Source organism: Apteryx rowi, unplaced genomic scaffold, assembly GCF_003343035.1.
Source record: "Apteryx rowi isolate R43461 unplaced genomic scaffold, aptRow1 scaffold_769, whole genome shotgun sequence".
Taxonomy (NCBI): Eukaryota; Metazoa; Chordata; class Aves; order Apterygiformes; family Apterygidae; genus Apteryx; species Apteryx rowi.
Window position 1 is genome coordinate 52,939 of NW_020451059.1, and position 15,292 is coordinate 68,230.

The 15,292-nt window shown below is 40.0% G+C and overlaps 1 protein-coding gene across 3 annotated transcripts in view; it reads right to left on the reverse strand.

The window, feature by feature from the left end:
* Positions 1 to 4,638: 4,638 nt before the first annotated feature.
* Positions 4,639 to 15,292, reverse strand: part of MYRIP (myosin VIIA and Rab interacting protein) — a 215,692-nt gene continuing 205,038 nt past the window's right edge. For 2 of the 3 annotated variants that reach the window (XM_026088385.1, XM_026088386.1), the window contains 6 exons: positions 11,168 to 11,362; positions 8,390 to 8,551; positions 6,484 to 6,588; positions 6,328 to 6,388; positions 5,402 to 5,520; positions 4,639 to 4,671 (listed from right to left, as the gene is read on the reverse strand). In XM_026088385.1, coding sequence (XP_025944170.1) covers positions 4,639 to 4,671; positions 5,402 to 5,520; positions 6,328 to 6,388; positions 6,484 to 6,588; positions 8,390 to 8,551; positions 11,168 to 11,362 — 675 coding nt within the window. Of the gene's footprint in view, positions 4,672 to 5,401; positions 5,521 to 5,950; positions 5,954 to 6,327; positions 6,389 to 6,483; positions 6,589 to 8,389; positions 8,552 to 11,167; positions 11,363 to 15,292 lie in introns of all 3 variants that reach the window. The other variant, XM_026088387.1, reaches the window with a different exon arrangement.

Genomic DNA, 15,292 nt, shown 5'->3' on the forward strand with positions numbered 1-15,292 from the left:
CATGTTATCTGGTCAAGCTAAAGTTGCTTTCTGAGGATCATGAGCAATGTACAATCCTACTGTATTAGTCCACATCAATAAGCCTGGAGTTGTGACTTAACGTCTATGTTTGCCTTGCTGATTAACTTTGGTATAGTCATTTTATAAGAAGTGTTATTTATAATCTTGATTAATAATTATTACCAGCTAGAATATTTGAATGCAGTTTAATCTGTGGTTTATATCCAAAAAAGATTGCTTAATATTTAGCTAATGAATGACAATTAAAGCCAGGCCATGAATTGTACTGCAGAAAACAAATTAGAACTAACTTGCATTTCTAGCTGTGTCTTGCTAGAACTACTAAAATTTAAGGGTGGTTGAATTAATCATGGCAGCTAATTTAATCCTTTTTTTCTGTTTGTGAATGATCTGTCAGCAATGAGTGGATTTTTATTATAATAAGTTATTATTATTATTTATAATACAGGCTTGATCCTTTTCAGTTTGATAGATAGCTTGTAAGAAGAGATTTGAGATACTAGCTTTTTTGCAAGCCATTCTATTATCATTCACTATCTGTCTCACATGAAACTGCTGCTGTTACATTTTCTGTGAGTACTTTAAAATTATGAACTAGGAACTCCTCTAGTTTTAAATTATATCCATGGATAATCCCAATTATTAGCCATATTGACTGCATGAATAATAAAAAAAACAATCATCACTATCAGCGCAGCTTCTGTGTTAGTTCAGTTATATTTCTAAATTATCAAGCCAATTGGAGACAAGGAAGTAATTTTGAGTTCTTTGAGCATTATTAAATATTCCAGGATCAATGAACATTATAAACATGTAGGCAAACTTTGGCTGTGTGGCCTGTTGGAAGAACACTTTCTTTCCCTGAGAACTTTTGGAAGTTTCTTTAGCTTTCAAGGATATGCCATTAAAAAAAACAAAAAAAACCCYCAAACCCCCAACCTTTGCTTCAACCATATATGACCCAATATAAAAACAGTAGGTTTTAATAATGTTTTCATTTCTGACCACCTAATCTCCTGTTTAAACCATCACCTAATTTAAGTGATCCACATCACCACACGAAGAAAAATGGACACACTAAAAAAATTTTGACTGTAATCTTAACTTGAAAATAGGAAACAGTAAAGCAGAAACTTTGAGAAGTCAGAGAGAGTCAATGAAAAGAGCCCAATGCTAGTGGTGCTGGTGGAGGGCCCTCCTCCCAGCCACGGCACCATGGGATGTGGCCTTCCTTCACCGCAGAGATCAGACACAACCCATCACATACTGGTGCATCTGCAGTAACTGCAGCATTCAGGGTTTGCAGCCTGAATACAATGTATCTGCTGAGCCAAAGTGGTACTTGAAACACATTAGTTTAAATGAATGCCCCTTCGTGTTGTAGAAATTATGCTGATAAAAACTGAGTGCGTTTAGGTATATTCCTCCCCTCAGCCAGCCAAGACCACTCTGCGGACTGCCCAGTCTCCTACATTTTATAGGGGAGTGTTACTTGTGAGGAGGCAGGCAGGCAGGCAGGCAGTACCTGAAGGGCCAGATGTGGCAACATGTTCTGCATGTTTCCTGACTGAAGCGCACATAAATCCAAACAGCAGAGAATAACTTTTGTTTTTTCTTTATAAATCAAGTCCTTGAAAAGGCATTCTTTTCCATAAATTGCTTTACTCTCTTATAATTTCTCTTGACAGTAATTCTTGGTGAGTATGCAGATAACAACAACAAGGCAAGCTTAATATTCACTCAGACTTAATCAAATAGATCATATAGTCTTCATTTTACCCATTAAAATATATTCATTTATAAAAATTAATCTAAATATAAACACTAAAGATTGAAATCACTTGATGACAAAATAATTATTTGTGTGCTATAACATATGCTTTTATGATTTTTTTAAAACAGTAAATAATATCTTTGCACATATTTGGCACAACAAACATTTGTAAAAATTCAAATGCCTTATAGCAGGTGGGATTTTTTTTCTTTTTTTTTTTTTGCAATGCCTACACAGTACACATTTTTCTGTCAAAGACTGAGTATTTTAACATTGTAACACAATAATAGTTGCTTTTCATGCCTCTTATGGAAAACATCCTATTCCAAACTTTGTTTAAATCACACTAACAAGAACAAAAGCTGAAGAGTTATTCTATTAAAATTAGTCATTTCTGTATTGATATTACATACACAATATTAGTTAATATTATTAGACAAATATGTAGACCAACCACCATTAATGACATTTCATAACACACATACCTGCATAAACCAAAACCTGGGAATGTATTGTATACATACACGAGAACAGTCAAGGAAGGAGGAGACTGAACAGCAAAAAATTACTAGGCATCCTACTCTGTTTAATCTCCTTTGCTGGATTGCATATATAAATAAAATCTATCTTTATATGTATACCTATGTTAAACAGAGTGGGCCGAATTCTGCCCTCGCATCTGTGCAAACCAATTCAAGAGAATTGATGTTGTATGGGAGTAGGAGAAGGCATAATTTCACCCAGAACAAACATACTGGGTCACATTATCAGCAGATTGAAATTCATTGACGAGATAGAGCAATGCTTTTGTATAGTAGCTGGGAAGATGGCTGTATTTATTCTAATGGTTCCTTACATATAACTGGACACCAATGTAGTGAAAAGCTAAAATTCAAATGTGGCTGATAAATTTGTAACTGGAACTGTTTTTCCACCTGTCCCATCCAGCCAGTCCTTTCCTGCTGCACCAAATCCCTGCCTAGTCAGGAAATTTGCCAGATTTTACCCATGTCTCTTCTCTACAGCCCCAAACTGCCAAGAGGTCTGCCCAGGTACAGGCACTTCATGGCCCCATTTCCAGACTTGTCAATGCTGCAGGGCTGGGTGTAGCGGTGCTGCGAGGCGGTGGGGCAAGGCGGGGGCTACTTCCCTGCCGCGTGATAAAATGCACAAACTCTACTAAGCGATGTTCAGAGGGAGCACAGGGAAAGGACTGGCTCTTCTCATCCCCTGGTACCAATTACCCTCAGGAGAGCTCATCATCAGCTCTGAAAATCAAGTTACTCTCTTCTCCCAAATGGACTGAAAATTTGGACTAAACTGTTTGGAGTCAGCCAGAAATTTTTCAGTGTTTCCTATCTTGAAATTTCTGTATAATTTAGAAATGGTCCTCAAAAAAAGACACGAGGTCAAACAGGTGCATCCTCAGGGCTCTCTAAAGGACAGAGACACCTCACTCGAGAGGGAGGTGTTCTCCGACCTAGAACTCCTTAACGCTGAGGGGGGGAATATCCTCCTTCACAGCATATCCTCCTTCACACCACATTTCACATCAGCCCTGTCTGCATTTGGGTACCTCCTCTGCATTCGGTTTATAAGATACAGGATACACTGGCCTATCATCTCCTCTACCTTCCTCCTTTGCATTCCCCAGAGCAAAAAGTACCACAAATTGGCAAGATCCTCCCCAAAGAGGAGGAGGGGGTCACACTATAATTGGGCCTTCCCAAGGGCGTTCCAGAGTCTGGCTCAGACAGTCACAGCGAGTGCACATGACACTAGTGACAAGCCCCAGCTACTCTATGGTGGCTACAGAGGAGCAGAGGAAAAGACATCCAGGCTGCATTTGCCTGAATTTGCCTCCCCCTTGGAAAAGACAATAAACAGCAGAAGGGAATCTCCTCTAGATTGCACCCACCCTACAACGACCAGTGAGTCTGCAGAGATCTAATCCACAATTGTTTTACTTTTTCCAGTCTTAAAGATTTGGTTAGACTTTATTCTGAACTACAGTGTAGCTGGACACTGCTAAGTGGATGATGCTGCCGAAAATAACAAGACATACAAAAGTCTTAGTTTTGCAACAGTGTTCAGATGTGCCCAGATGCCAGGATAACAACTCAACAGACCTCTGGTTCCCACGTGCTGCTCACTATCAATTCACAGTTCAACACGACATTCACGTTCCCCTCTGCTGCCAATAGCTAGCACTGGAGCTAGAACACCATCTCTGCCAAATGTACCCTCAGTGCAGAGAAGTCTTTGCCTGTTGCAAACCTCACCCTGCAAACCTCCTCAAAACTTCCACTGACTCCCAGGGAGCAGAGCTAGATACATCAGTTCTCCACTCCCACCAAGCAGCTGAAAAGCAGCGCTCACTGCACAGAGTTCTTCTTATTGCTCGACAAGATGGATGCCTATGTGAATAGTAACAGGCCAGCAAATATGGATCACAGGTCTGCTTTGTTCTTTCTTTTCGTATGAAATATTGGCCTATAATTATGACTAAGTGTACAAAAACATACTGCAGTTTAAAGACGACATACTTTAGTACAATCGATGGGGAGAAAAAGTGCATCTTAAAATGTGGAGCCTTGCTTTTGAAACTCAGCATCCTTTCTAGAGTCTTGTGAGAACTTTAAGGCAGAGTTTCCACTAGCAGATCACAATGCTGAAGACTTGGACAGCTTTCTCAGTGAGGTATCCAAACGAAGCCCTATAACTGAGGCATTGTGGGTTCTTGAGGGTCCACTTTCAATTGGACATACACAATGGCTGTTAAGTAAAGGCACTCTAGTGTACAGCCTTAGGCAGTGTGTTATTGGCAGTAGAGATGTCTAAGTTTAGTACATCACAGCAGATCCCATAGCAGATTCCTAGAATGGAGAGGAACAGGAAAGAAAAAAAAAATCAGCAAAATGCAGTACAAGCTTCCTAAAGCTTCTGGAGAGCCAGGTCCTCCCTCTCCTCTGCCCGCCCCCCCCATATATCTAGCAGCAGAATGCTTTGAGAGATTCAGCTTTTTTGCTTATACCTCTACAGCTTCTCTAGAAGAAATGATTCACAGTTGTATGGTGAAACCTATCTTTTCAAACCCTGCAGAGCCAATGCATAGCCTATCTACTCCTTAAATTTTGCCTAAGCTTCCTTTGAACATTTCTCAAAAATTAGTGAGATTCAAGGTAGGTCGCACCTGCTCAGTTTACACTGTGCAGTTGATACTGCAAGAGTCTTGGCCAGAAGTCTGAATTGCAGGAGACTATTAATTTATTTTTTATTTTTTACATAAGGGTAATACATTCCTGGAAACCTGGCCACTGGGATACATTCATACAGGCTGACATTCATAAATTAGGGGTCAGACTGACAGTACATATAAACAACTTTCAGGAGCACAGTGCTGCTATACTACAGTATATAGACAGGCAGCTTCCAGGACACTGGTCATCTTTGTCCAGAGCTGGCTCAACAGTCTCTATTCTTTCTCCTCAAAGTATTAGGAGAAGTTTTGTGAAGATGCTGAAGTGCACCTGCCTACACAAATACTGCTGTATCTCTACCTACTGCTTTTAATGGCAGTTTTAAAAACATTTGTTATGATTATACCATTAAGTCCTTGGCAGTGCTTTTCCTCTCTTTAGCTCTTTGTGTTAGAGATCCTTGGAGCATGAAGTTTCTGTTAAATGTTCTAACAGTGGTAACTGGAGAACCATCTATTTTTTCACCTGGGAAAAATACAGAAAGGGAGATTTTTCACGTCATAGATTGAAGAAAATGTAACAATACTCCTGAAGAGTCATGGCTTCTAGAGAGATAAAACTTCCCCTAAGATATGGGGAAAGATGGATTTAATTTAAATGAAAAACAGCAGGCTGTGATACTCCCAATTTATTTTAGTTTGAGGCCATGCCAATCAGTGGAGTTACACAAGAGTAAAACTAGAGTAACGCAAGGTGAATCAGGTCCTAGAATTGGCAGAGAGAATGCACTGAAGGGTAAAAACAGAGTAAACATGAAAGAAAAGAGCACTGTATATTATAAAACCAACTCACAGCCATACCCTAACATACCAGGAACAGTGCTGAGCCAAATAATATAGACTGAATTCAGTGGGCATATTCTTTATGAAAACTCCTATGGGTTGAGAGTGGCAACCGGCTACTGGTAATTAACACAGGATGACTGCTTGGGTCTCACAATCTAACCCTAGGCTCTCTGAAGCATCGGCTTAACTTTTGCAGGACAAGTATTCAACATTTCTTGTTTGATTTTTCCCGGCCTTCTGCTTCTGCTCCTAGTAATCTGCCACTGTCACAACTTCCACTGAAAGAGAAAGTGGCGATGCTTTTTAATGTGCCAGATGTGTATTTTATTTTATACAAGTACAATAGGAAACAAGGAGGGTGGACATATTTAGGCTTGCTCTGTTCATTTTATAACTTAATCCTTTCCCTACCTTGTTGAACTGTGCATTATATTGAAACATTTAAAGAAAGACTGTGAAAACAATGTACTTAACAACTTTAGTGCACCTTTTATTGGTGGAGCTGGAAGTTTTCTCCTCTGCTGTCTGGATGTGTTTATTGTATGCATCTGTAAACAACACATACACATTACTCAACTCCATTACAGAAAAAGAGATAGGATTTCCCCAACGTATTTTTGAATACTACATAATGTTCTGGCACCTGGTTTGTCTGCTTTTGATCGCGTTTCCTTGTCAGGCGAACACATGGAGCCACGTTCAAGCCTGCAACAGTGAGAGCTGATATTCTGCTCTCAATATCTGAAATCTTCAAAGAAAATAAAAGAGAGAGACAGACAGATGGGGAGGGGGGAAAAGAAGTTTTAAAATTACTATAGATGCCATCACTAAAATATATCCCTTCCCCACTCAAATCCTCTTTAATAAAAAAAATATAAAGAGATGGCTGATTTCTTCAGCACCTCTGACACTTTGCTTTCCTGTATTCTTTAGTCCTGATATCAAAAGGGGTTTAATTTAATAGTAAAGATATCACCAATCAGATGGAGTAAAAGAACAATCTAACCTACTGTGCGACTACAAGGAAGAAGCACTTTACTCCTTTTGAGGAAAAAAAGAAAGGAGGAAAGAAAGCTGCCAAGTCTGCCATCTCCCAAATACCTTTAGCTATGTAATTCCAAGTTCATTCAAGCAGGGTTTTTCAAAACCTACAATCAAAAATACCACTTGGTGGAACAGATTTGCTAATTCCAAATTATTTCCAAGTTTTCTGCACATACAAAATAGATCCTTTGTCACAAATCCAAAACTTTGATCTTAAATAATTATGCTATAATTTAGGTGTTTATGTAAATAAACACAAAAATGCACAAATGCATGCACACTACATAAGAACACTCAATGGAAAAGAAACTGCTAGAAAAAACAAAAGACCAAGTAAATAAGCATTTTGGGAGAAAGTAAGCTGATGCTTACACCAGTGGAAAGAAATGTGGCCAAAAAGAAAAGAACAGTCAGAAAAGCCAGACTTTAGCTGCACATATAACTTGACTCCTAATTTATGATGACACCTGAAGCTGTGCAAAATGGTTTCAACTGGATCAGTTGTGTACTACCTTCTCTGTCATCTTCCTTTCATATCTCAGGCCTGTCTCCTCCTCACTCCTCACCCCCATTTACATATTTACCATAAAAAACTAACTGAAACCAATAAGATGTCACTGCCAGTTTGACATGGCACCTAGTTCTGCAATGCGCTTCAGGCATCAGGCTAGATTCTGAGATCTTTGCTCAGTCCTAAACTGAGCATGCTCCCACTGAGTAAGACAAACAGGTACTTTCCTGTTAAAAAAGCCTGGCACAAGGATGTTAGAGTGCCTCGCTTGGTGCAACCTGGTCAGTGAAGTCCTTGGGAGTGAGGGGATAGCAGTGTGTGGAGGTTGTTATGACCCTGAGGTCTGGCAGCGTTGCCTCTTTCAGCTTTGTGCATCACATCATGAAGTTCTCCAAGCCTCAGACTTTCTGGGGCCCACTAGAGAGACGCTGGATTGCAGCCCACGCAAGCAGTGTCCTTCTGGGCAGGATGCATACCCCTTAGCAACTAAAGCCCTAGGGAGACTGGGAAGTGCTAGGTCTGTGCTTGGCTCAGTGGCTCGCTGGCCTTGGCCTTTATCAGTAGAACAATGACACTGATATTGGCTTCTTTCATAAAGTGCTCTAAAATCTGCTGATTAGAAGAACTACATAAAATCGTATTTGTTGTTGTATCTAACAACAGCCACATGTACAACACAGAGCGCACCACATGATCCACCTGGGAGCAAGGAGCAGGTATAATTTTAGGATTACAGTATTAGAATTGAATAGACTGTTTCATTCTCACGTCTGAAAATAAGCTTGGGGAAGAAACAAACACAGTACATAGGGCTGTGCTGAGTTACACAGTGCAGTTAAGCTTTGCTCAGCTCCTCTTGGGCAGTCACATATCCTCGGATTATCAGTTCACTGCAGTACAAGAGAACATTGAAAATAAGTGTGCACAAACAAAACACAAGCGTTAGGCAAGACAGTGTGAAACCTGCCAGTAGGGAGGCAGTCGTGGTCCTCACCTGAAGCTCCGCGTGATGAACCTGGGCGGCTGCTGTGGCCACCTGATCTTCCAGCTCAGCCAGCTCGGATTCTGCAGTAACACTGTTGATCTTGCGTGCCGCATCCTCCAGGCTGTTCAGCTGCCCCTCCAGTCCATACACAGTGCTGGCTGTCAAGTACACCTGCAGGGCCAAGGCAGGGAGAGGTGTCAGTGATTTCTGCTTTGTATGCGTGGAGGTTTGAGCAGACTGCATCTTCCATGAGCATCTTCCACTACAATTCCAAAACAGATTTTTTCCAGATTCACCACCAACAAAAAAAGCTGAAAAGTTTGCTTGAAGGTTTTTTGATATTTAATTTCATAACAAAAAGTGAAAGTCTGCAAGGGGAAGCAATAGCTCACATTGCATCGTTTATTAAAACATGCTCTCAATGTCCTCTGACGATCAAATCTGTGGAGGAATAACTATACAGCAGCATACGGATACTAACATTTAATAGAGTAACTGCTTACAAGTGCAGCACAGTGAAGTCCCTTCGATCCCTCTCTCGCTCAAATCTACAGCAGCCATAACCTTTCCATCTCTGGAAGCTTTGGAGTGAATCAGTGAAGGGTCCATAGACTGGGCCAGATAAGAGAGAATAACACACCCCATAATTTAGAGATCTTCCCTAAAAAGACACAACTCTCTCTTCAGTAACATTTTCACCCACCTACAATGCCTCTGGTAGCTGCAGGTAGAGGGTTTGTTTCTCATGTCCCGGAGCAATAATTCATGGTGCATTGTGTTCTATGGGTTTCTAAAATACACAGCTGGATGGAGGTCCACAGTTTACAGAAGAGAGTAACTTACAAAACATTGGCCCTCAAGTGCTAGGCTTAAAATTGTCCCTGTGAAAATACTGCACCTCCTGCCTATTTCTTAGATAGCCAAGAGACTGCTTGTATGATGCTGGTAACAGGACAGTGGAAAGGAAATACAGATTCCGATTTTCCCTAGTGGCAGCCTCTCTTATTCTGGTAGCTGTAAATACTGTGGTGCTACAAAACTACTAAGGAATTAAATATATTCTGTGGCTAACTTCACAGTTCCAGGGGCAAGCAAACAGGATCTGAAGAAGATGCCTGAGCCTTCACTTCATGCGCATTTCCCACTCAAGGCATTATATCTGCCCATGATTCCTAGATGCTGCAGTCCTTTTGACATAACAGTTATTGAGATCATTTCTGGACATGTTGTGACTTCGTGGATCAAAAGTGATGCAGAATGACTAGAGTAAGACTTAACCCTTTCTTAATTACTTTTTATTATTTTTTGTTTTTATTATTGTTTCTTAATTGTTTACAAAAGATTTTTTTCTTCGCTTCAATCATTTTAATGCATAAATTATATATATTTTTTCATGTGCATGACTTTGCAAAGAAGTTAATGCACTACATCTAATATGAACTACCTCTCAAAAGAGGACAATCTTTAACTGCAAGGGTAAAGTCCTTGAAGGATATACCTAGAATTGAATAAGTGATTGAATTTAACGTCTCTGTTGAAGTACTTCAGACAGAAGTGGACCATAAAATTAACATTCTGATTTAAATAAAAATTACTTTTTCCATTCATTTCAATGATACTTCTTTGTGTGGCAGGGGCAGAGGTCTGAGAGGGGAAATGTTTGGGAGCAGACAAGGCTCGGAGGAGTAGGATGTGGGTTGGAAAGCAACCCAAGCAGGGCTAGGAGATTTGAGCTCAAAAAGTGGGGGTGAGAGAGCCCTGGGAATCGTGGGGCAGGTGGGAGGGCTTTGGAGTAGGAGAGGCCCTGTGCTAGGAGAGCTTGCCATTGCCACAAGGTATCTCCCAAAAGGTCCCTAGCCTGGGACTGTTGTGGGAGGGGATTTCTGTGAAGGAAACTGGTTTTAGCCAGGAAGAAGAGATTCCGGTTTTGAAAATTTTCAGGGGGCTAAAGGAAAACAGGTTCTATTTACTTGAATTGATCAGGACGTTATAATGGGACAGCCTGGATTCCTATGAGATCTTTAAAAGCTCCTAATGAAGGGAAAATCATCAAAATATAATCAGTTAAATGTGGTAAGAGGAGAAAATTGAAAGTTACAAGTATACCGACTTCATTAAGTGGACGCATAAAAACTTCCAGTGAACAGTGACTTCTCTCAATGATTCAGCATTAGATCTTCCCTTCAGATGACAGGTACTCATGTGAAAGGATGGAAGGCCAAACAAACATTTGCGTAATTCTGCTTCTCCAGTCTGCTCTTTTTAAGAGGACAGCAGAGCGCTCTGGGTCCCGAGATGCCCAGCACAGTATGCTAGGGAAGCGTGGGTGGAGGAAGAACTCCTCCACTTCTTGTCTGGGTGACTCAAGACCTGTTTTCTCTGCCTGTCCTTACAATAATAAGGCTGTGCTGGGACTTGGAGATGTGTGGCTTCAGCAAGGCATGGTGCAGCTGCAAAACTACAGAGATTCTAGGGATTCTTAGAGATTAAGTTAATTTTTAAGATAGGGATTCTAAAATTACCTATAAAACCAAACTCATCCAACTCCTTCCCCCAAATGTTTTAAAGTACACATCTAAAGAAAAGGGCTGAGTACCCCTTTAAAATAAGTATTTCTTGCTCTGTTTATGTATTTGTTTCGTTTAAATAACACAGAGTTAATTCTGAACATCCACTGATGCTGCCTAAACACTCCCGTTTCAGTCATCACAGGCACGTGTGCACAAACAGACACGCACTCACATGCACACACACACTCGACAATTTCGCACAGAGTCACGTTCTTACGTTTTCTTCCAGTGTGGTGAGCTGCTCGTCGAGTCTGGTGGGGTTGGTCCCTAATGGGAATGTCCCCCTCCCTCTGTTGTGGAGGTCAGCTGGGAAATCGCAGGGACCTGTGGACTCTGCTATCAGTTCCTCAGTGGCATTGATGACTTTTAGGACCTCTGTAGATATGTTGCAGAGAGAGACAGCAGAGTACTTCTGTTTTGTTACAAGAGTAGACAGGGAAAACAACAGCATTAAGTTAGCACAGAGGGACAATATGTAAAATACCTTGCTTGTAGCTGTAGCTTTTAAACACGCTAAAACAGTACACTCAGCTAGTTGCCATGAACAGAGAGAAGAACTCTGTAATGAAATGTGGCTGTGTTGGAATCTACCTCCCCTTTCCTTCTCTTTTTCCCATATGCACACTGATACAGCACCCAAATAACATACACATGCAGATCTCCCACAACACAATTTCTAGCAAAGAGCTGAAATGACCAGGTTCAAATCTTATCCCAAAGGAGCACAGATATACCCAGCTTTAAAATCAAAGTCAGCTAGATTTGTCTATTTTTGCAACAATTTAAAACAGATTTTTAAAACACAATCTTCTTTTTTTGGCACAGGCAAACAGATGTGGAATCATCCATCTCCATATCTACAGGAGCTACCAAATGGCAGCCACAGAAGAGGGAAAGCAATCTTCGGCAGTCCTATGAGAAGAGCAGTTTACAAAGCTGCTTGCTATGAATTATTTGATAGCCCCAAAAAAGAAAGGGCTATCATTTGTACCCTGATTTTTTTTGAATTTCAATTCAACATTTTAAAAATATTTATTAAATAAATAATTTCAAATAGTAAGGAAAAGCTTGCAGTTTTATCCAGCCCCTCCCCCTTCCCTTTTTAACTCTAAATCTTATTAATCAGTGTTCCTGATTCTGATGATTCTTACACAGGCTTTAGGCTTCAGGACAGCTGCTCTGCTGGCAATAAAATTTCACCTGAGGTACCCTCAGGTATCACACTCAACATCCAAACTAGACAGCTTGGAGATTGATCCCAAACTAGTTAAGTCAAATACAAATACTGTCACTGAATTCATGTGGAATATCTTCAGTGCTGCTTTGCCTATAAGGAAGTGATGGAAAGCTCAAATCTGAATTTACTTAATTCCCCAACCTGCAAATACTTGTGCATGTGAATTAGGGGCCTACCCACCTGTAAATTTTTCCCCAAACAAAATATCTGCAGCATCAAAACTGAGGAAACAGACAGCCTCTGGATTCTATAGAGTAAATTTTGTAGTATGGAAAAGTGTAACTTGTTAGAAGTGTCTTTAACACCAAATGCCTATTATTTTAAAACTACATTAATCAATATGTCAGCTGGTCTACTTAGTGGGATAGAGCAGAAATAATGTTCCTTTGTTTCATACAAACTCTAGTGGGTTTACCTGGAAAACCTTTTTTTATCACATCTTTCCTGTAATTAGCTGTTCATTTATATGTTAGATAAGACTTAGTGAAAAACTGCACTTCTTCGGCAGCRTGTGCTCAACAGTTGTAAACCAATACACGAAGGCATCTCATAGCACTGTTATTCCTTTGAATTACAAGAAATAATTAGATACATGAGATTAAAGAGAATGAGAACAAAGCAAGTATAGGATGCTACAGCACACAGATCTTTAGCTTGTTAGGAAAGCCAAATCAGTCCTGAACAAGTAAGCCTAGGACTCTGTTACCGAGAACAAATACTTGAACCGCATAAATAGCCTACTGTTTTTTCCATTTATTTTCACAAGTGCCAATTAGGTTAAAAACAGATCAATAATTTTATAGGATGGAGGCAGAAATCAATGTTACTTTGTTTTATTATTTGCTTTTACAAGTACCTACTTCTTATTCAGTTCTGTGAGTAGTGACCAAAAAAGATACAGGCCAGATACGACATTTTTTTCATCATCTTTACTGATATATGTTCTACATTTTAAGGAATTATAGCCTGAATTTAGTGTTCATTATTTCTTAAAAATTTGTATCCTTTAATGCAAATAATGGATTTCTAAAAAGGATTAAGTTAAATTAGAAAAAGGTGCTCTTATCCCAGAATACGAGAATTCATATTGGCATTTATTACAGAACAATTATCACAGAACAGTTTTTTGGGTTTTTTTGGTAAAGTGTTCTGTGACAGGAAGCTTTATGAAATCAAAATTTCGAGGAAAATACTGTACCTCCTCAATGTGTACCTGAGGGGGAGGAGAAGTTTAACAGGCAAGAAATATGATTTTTAGGACGTTCTAGAATTCTGAGATAAGTTCTTAGTGGCAGATGTTTGACTTTTAAAACCATGGATTCGCTTCACACTGAATGTGGTACAAGGCAGCTAGATGAATGTTCATAAAGTGTCTGCATCAATGAATGCATCTTGATCCTGGCCTGTTGGTATCTTTTCCTTGGATCAGAGTATCCCTGAAAAGTAGACCTCCCCAAACTTGAGAGTACAAGCAGTATTTCAGTGGACTTAAATTTAAACTTTGTGAAAGCTTCCTGCTAAGGATATTTGGAACTCGGCTTTGCCCTGGCCTGTGTTTTACAGAGAAGCAAGAAGACATTAATGTCTGCCAAAGGGAGGCACAAAAACAACAYGTAGGGAGTTCAGGGGTTTTTAAATTGGGTAAAATTGTCCACTCAATTAACGGTTTTGCATATATTTCTACCTATTTTTTAGCAACTGTTAAAAGCTGTTCAAGCAGCTCATGTTCCAAAAGGTCCAGTTTGCAAACTGAGTGGGGTGGAAAAATAACACTGGAGAAATAATTATTTAACATGCGTGAGAAAAAAACCCGTCCTGAGGTTTTAGTATGACAAGTACTTGTTTTGTGTTCACCGTGGGCCCCTAGGGCTTTTGCCCCTAGCAGCTGCCAAAATAAGGTGTTATCAGACAGCCCAGCCACGCTAGGCATGAAAGGGAAGACCCTGCATGTGATTTCCTATTGGACATGGGGGGAGTGACCCCTAATCAGCCGTTTACACGAGTCCCAGAGCTGCAACCCTCAATGTGCAGAACAACAGCGTTTATGGCAGAGCCACAAGATCAGTTTCCTTAAATGAACCAGCAAAGAAAGAAGCAGACTAAAAGCTTCCCACAACCCTCTCCCCTCCCCGCAACCACCCACGTCACATTTAGAAGTTATGAGGTTCTATAAAAATCACCTAAAATTCAGACACACGCACACCAAAATCATGCTGGTAGGTGGACATTTCAAGTTGCTATAAAGGCCCCTCGGCTGTCTCATTTATCCTGCCCTTGCAGGAAAGGTCACTGTTAACACCTACAAAGGATTCAAAGAGACAGCTCTCCTGCCTTGATGAAGTCTCACCCATCTGTCTTGTCAAGCAGTCAAAGAACTAATAAGGATGTGATAGACACACAAAACAATCTCTCTAACAAATATCTAGCACAGAATAACTAAGCATAACCATTCTTCCGGAAACACTGGGATGCATCCTGATTTCAGCGATGCTACCGTACATCTGGCTTACCACCACCTGTCTCAAATGAAATCAGTGCAGCTGCTCCAAATCTGAATGTTTGCACTGGTTATTAGAATCTATTTCCCTACTGAATTTGAGACTAAGCGTTTAATGGAATAAGGAAAACACACTTTTTATGATCATTAGCGCTCATGCTTACAAATACATTAAAGACACAAACAAAAGGAGATGCTCAATTTCTTGAGTTCTTTGTGGAAGAGTTTTAAAACTAATGAAAACTAATGAAAAAAGTGTGCATGCGCAAGCAAATATACATACACCAAAATGTGTGCATGTGTGTGTATATACAGAATATGATAAACACAGCAGCTTGTGAGACATCTTCCCTGTCATTTCTATGTGTGTTTGGATGAACAGAAAGGATTCCTATTTTGCTGAAGATAACATTTCAGCAGTCTAAGCTAGCTCTTAATGAACTTCRGCCATTTCTCTTCTCTTGTGCTGCCACTGCTGGTATTTCTTTTGTTTTTATTAAGGGTACTACACTGAGACTACTTTGTAGAACAGTATTTGCATCCTTGCACAAAAGTTAATGAGTAACAGAAATAAAGCAGGATGAGGAAACTGAAGCAACATAAGTGAC